This window comes from Olea europaea, chromosome 4, assembly GCF_002742605.1.
Source record: "Olea europaea var. sylvestris chromosome 4, O_europaea_v1, whole genome shotgun sequence".
Taxonomy (NCBI): Eukaryota; Viridiplantae; Streptophyta; class Magnoliopsida; order Lamiales; family Oleaceae; genus Olea; species Olea europaea.
The window spans coordinates 5,529,730-5,533,660 of NC_036240.1; the positions used below are offsets into that span (position 1 = coordinate 5,529,730).

At 36.7% G+C, this 3,931-nt stretch overlaps 1 protein-coding gene across 1 annotated transcript; it reads left to right on the forward strand.

The window, feature by feature from the left end:
- Positions 1-52: 52 nt before the first annotated feature.
- On the forward strand, positions 53-3,210 carry LOC111393376 (protein N-lysine methyltransferase METTL21A). The gene is made up of 5 exons (XM_023018885.1): positions 53-408; positions 1,931-2,073; positions 2,299-2,480; positions 2,597-2,710; positions 2,791-3,210. Exons 1-5 carry the CDS (start codon positions 160-162, stop codon positions 2,916-2,918), a joined length of 816 nt encoding a protein of 271 aa, XP_022874653.1. The 5' UTR covers positions 53-159; the 3' UTR covers positions 2,919-3,210.
- Positions 3,211-3,931: the final 721 nt, after the last annotated feature.

Consider the following 3,931-nt stretch of genomic DNA (forward strand, 5'->3'; position numbering starts at 1 on the left):
AAAATGAAATAAAAAATTCAGGTTTAAATTGGAATTGCATCAAGTCATACTTTCTTCCGCCGTTCTGTTAGGAATTGGCAAGTTGGTTGGCTGATTTTTTACTCTCCCATAAAGTTAAAAGTAACCCATAATTAGCATAAGATTTACTCGGCGAGACCCATGGCTGAAAAAGCAGAAGAGGAGGAGCATAACGTGTTGGTGGAGCTGGGTTCATATAAAGGGAAATTGAGAGTGGTAAATAGTAGTAATGATTCTGAAGATTCTGCAGCGGAGGAGATTATGCTTCTGTGGGGAATTCAACAGCCCCTTCTGTCCAAGAACAACGCCTTTGTCGCCCAATCTTCTCTTCAACTCTGCATTGACGCCTGCGGCCGATCTCTCGCCATTCTCCAGTCCCCTTCGTCTCTGGTTTGTACACTTTTTACTTGTTTATGTATCAAAATTGTGGTGATTATTGTTCAATTGGTATGTGTTTTGAGGAATTTCATTAATTTCTGTTGCCTTCTCTGTATAATTTTAAGAACCCATTTGATGCTTAGATATTTAGAACCTGACAAGGTGAGGTTTAACTCTCGAAGATATTAATGCTGTACATCGTGTATCATTTCTTTTACACATGGGGGGTAAAATACTGCTTCTTGGATAGAAACTGAAAAAGGGAAAGAGATGAAGTACAATAAATAAGGCTTCTTTATTTAAAATAATAGTCAATTCAAAATACGAAATGATCAGTGCTGAAGAGCACGTGAATGAATTTCAGAATCTAATCAATCAGTTAACCCACCATGAAGGACATTGATAATGCGTTACAAGAACTTTTTCTGAGCTCTTTCCCTTCCCTGGTGTTTCATGGCTGTGACAGTGATTCAGCTCCTAGCGGTGAAGTAAACGTTGTTATGGTGAAAGATGGTTTGCTAATGGTAATTCCAAGCTGAAATGAGCAGGGTATCTTTACTGAATGAGATCCCCTTATTACTGAGAGGAATAATTATGTGGCAAGACATGACAGATGAGAAAGATTGCAAATTTTAAAGAAAAGAAAATGGAAAGGTGATGAAATAAACATGAAAGAAATACAATTGTTGGCATCAGAAGCAGCTCTAGATGTTATTATTTTTTACAAGCTAGACTTGACAGAGCATGAGTAAGGTTAGGTTATTGGTTCAGGTGCATCCTAGGTTATTGGTTCAGGTGCATCCTTCCATGTTATCTTGTAGAATGACTTCTGTACATCCTATTGTTATTTTAACTATGCCCAATTGGGTAACATGGGTGTGTAGAAGTTGGAATTGGAGATGGAAGTTTTGGTACCTATAGATGTTGTATACTGGTGGTTAAAGATATTCAACTACAAAGCACGTACACTCATGTTCATTTCGGACACATGTTGTGTCAGATACGAGGACATGTATTTCATGTCTTGTGTCCCGGATTAAAAAGTATAAATATAAAGAGATATATGTGGATTTTTTTAAGGAATTCAAATTGATTAATCCGTTTCATACTTTTTTAAAAATCATATGACAACATGTGTGTGTCATGTTGTGTCTGTTTCACATTTCCATACCATGTCCGTGTTTCTTAGATAATCGAAACGTCCATGATGTCAATCTCATCTCATAGCCGGCAAAAAATAATGATGAAACTTATATAATTGAATTAATATGCTAGATAACTGCTTTAACATTGAATGGTATAGATTATAATGTATATGATACAAATTATGATGGGTTCTCAGTTTGCTCTAATATTCTTATAAAAATGTATCTATGCCATCCATAGAGAGGATTATCATGTAAAGTTGTATTGGTGTAAGTTAAACCTGCACTTGTGCAATCATCTCATTATCAATAGATTGGCCAAGTTCAAATGGCTTCTGGATTTAACCATTCTTCGTAATATAATCCAGTTAGTTTCTTTTCAAGTGCAGGGCACTCCTGGAGTAACTGGTTCAGTGATGTGGGACAGTGGTGTAATTCTGGGAAAGTTTTTAGAGCATTCTGTGGAACTAGGAACAATATCACTTCAAGAGAAGAAGGTTATCGAGTTGGGCTCAGGCTGTGGATTAGTTGGGTAATAGTTTTGATCATTCATAATTTTTCTCTGAGATTCATATATGAATAATAATTCCATCATTACTTTACTCAGCAAGTGCAAGAGCTTTTCAAAAGACGAATGCCCCAAGCATAAGTGTTATTGTGTCCTAAGAATTCTTGTCTATCACATTGTTGTGCTTGCGCATTTGCTTAATTGTGTCGTTTTTAGTTTGAATATCCTTTTCTTTTATACGTCTTCCAGCTGCATTGCAGCTCTATTGGGTGCTCGAGTTATTCTGACCGACCTACCAGATAGGCTGAGGCTGTTAAGAAAAAATGTTGAAACTAATCTATATGGAGAATTGAAAGGTTCTGCAACTGTGAATGAGCTCACATGGGGATATAATCTGGATCCAGATTTGAGAGATCCTTCACCAGATTATGGTATAATGTTAATTTTCTAGTCAAATTTCGACATGGAATAATGTGGTTAAAAGTAAAAGCAGCAGTTAAAATTTTTAACTGCAAATGTAACGCTTATTCGAATAAATGTATTACAGTGCTTGGCTCAGATGTCATATATAGTGAGGAAGCAGTGATGGATTTGTTGGAAACACTTGTCGACCTATGTGGGAGAGAGACAACGATTATTTTGGCTGGAGAACTTCGTAATGGTATATAACTTTCTTTCTGTTTTTGTGAATTTTAAAGTTTTTCCAGACACACCAATCTCATATACTCAATCATGTGGCAGATGCTATCCTAGAATATTTCCTGGAAGCTGCTACAAAAGAGTTTATTGTTGGTCGCGTTGATCAAAATCAGTGGCATCCAGATTACTGCAGTTTGCGTGTTGTGATTTATATTTTGGTTAAGAGATAGACACATGAAACGAGAAAGATTATGCGAATCCATTGTATCAAGGGATTGAGCTATTCATCTTGGCGTTTTATTTGATGATCAAATTAGAAGTTTCGATATCCTATGTCGCAGAATAATTTCTAGTATTTTTTGCTCAATGATGCATTTTATTTTTGCTGACCACGTACTGTTGATGTATTAGCCTTTCCATTGACATTTTCCAAGGTTTTCTAGGACATATTTCATGTAAAATAACACCTTACTCGCTGTAATTTTCATCATTGCTAATACTAGTCCTGCAACCATGTACATATTCTTTTTGTGGAAGTAATAAGCCTATGGCAGAATCACAAAATGGTCAGCTTCTTCTGTGTGCACTAACTTACCATAATCTTTTACTCCTGGGCCTAATGTAGAAAACAAGAAACACAAGTTAGTTAGATGCATGGCTGAGAATCAAAGTGGATGCAAAATATGCTTGTGACTGGTAAAGGATCACAAATGGTAAGCTCCTTCTGTATGCGCAAACCTTTTATCTCAGTTATTTTCTCCTGTCTAGTCAAATTTTCTTGGCACGTTAAATGGTGCTTTCAACACGTAAGGTTGAAAAAAGAACGTTGGGATGACCAACATGCTCATTCTCTGCTGGCGCTTATAAAGCAATGAGAAATTGTCACCGTCGAGCTGGTTCAACTTCCCATATGGGTATCAAACTATGTCATCCTAAATGTAAATAATTCAGTTGCAAGGATTGTGCCTCTAACAATGCTTCTTGAACTGTCGTCGACCTTCTTATATTGATTTAGGCCATTGGGGAGACATGCAAGAAATACAGTACGCCATTCATAGTTCTTTATACCTTCTATGTTCTTGATGAGGGGGCAACATATTGACCTAACAGTACCACCAGAACTCTCAAGTAATAGTATAGAGTCTAGTAAGAAAAGCACGGTGGCCTGCACCCTAGTTTCTAAGGGGCTTTCCTCAGACATTTTAACTCTTTTAGTGTCCGTTTGGCTTCCTTTAAAACTTAT

Coding starts and splice junctions, on each gene's coding strand:
- LOC111393376 (XM_023018885.1), top strand. CDS start 160: ATGGCTGAAAAAGCAGAAGAGGAGGAGCATAACGTGTTGGTGGAGCTG. Junction 2,074..2,298: donor TCAGGCTGTGGATTAGTTGG/GTAATAGTTTTG, acceptor TACGTCTTCCAG/CTGCATTGCAGCTCTATTGG. Junction 2,711..2,790: donor GGCTGGAGAACTTCGTAATG/GTATATAACTTT, acceptor ATCATGTGGCAG/ATGCTATCCTAGAATATTTC.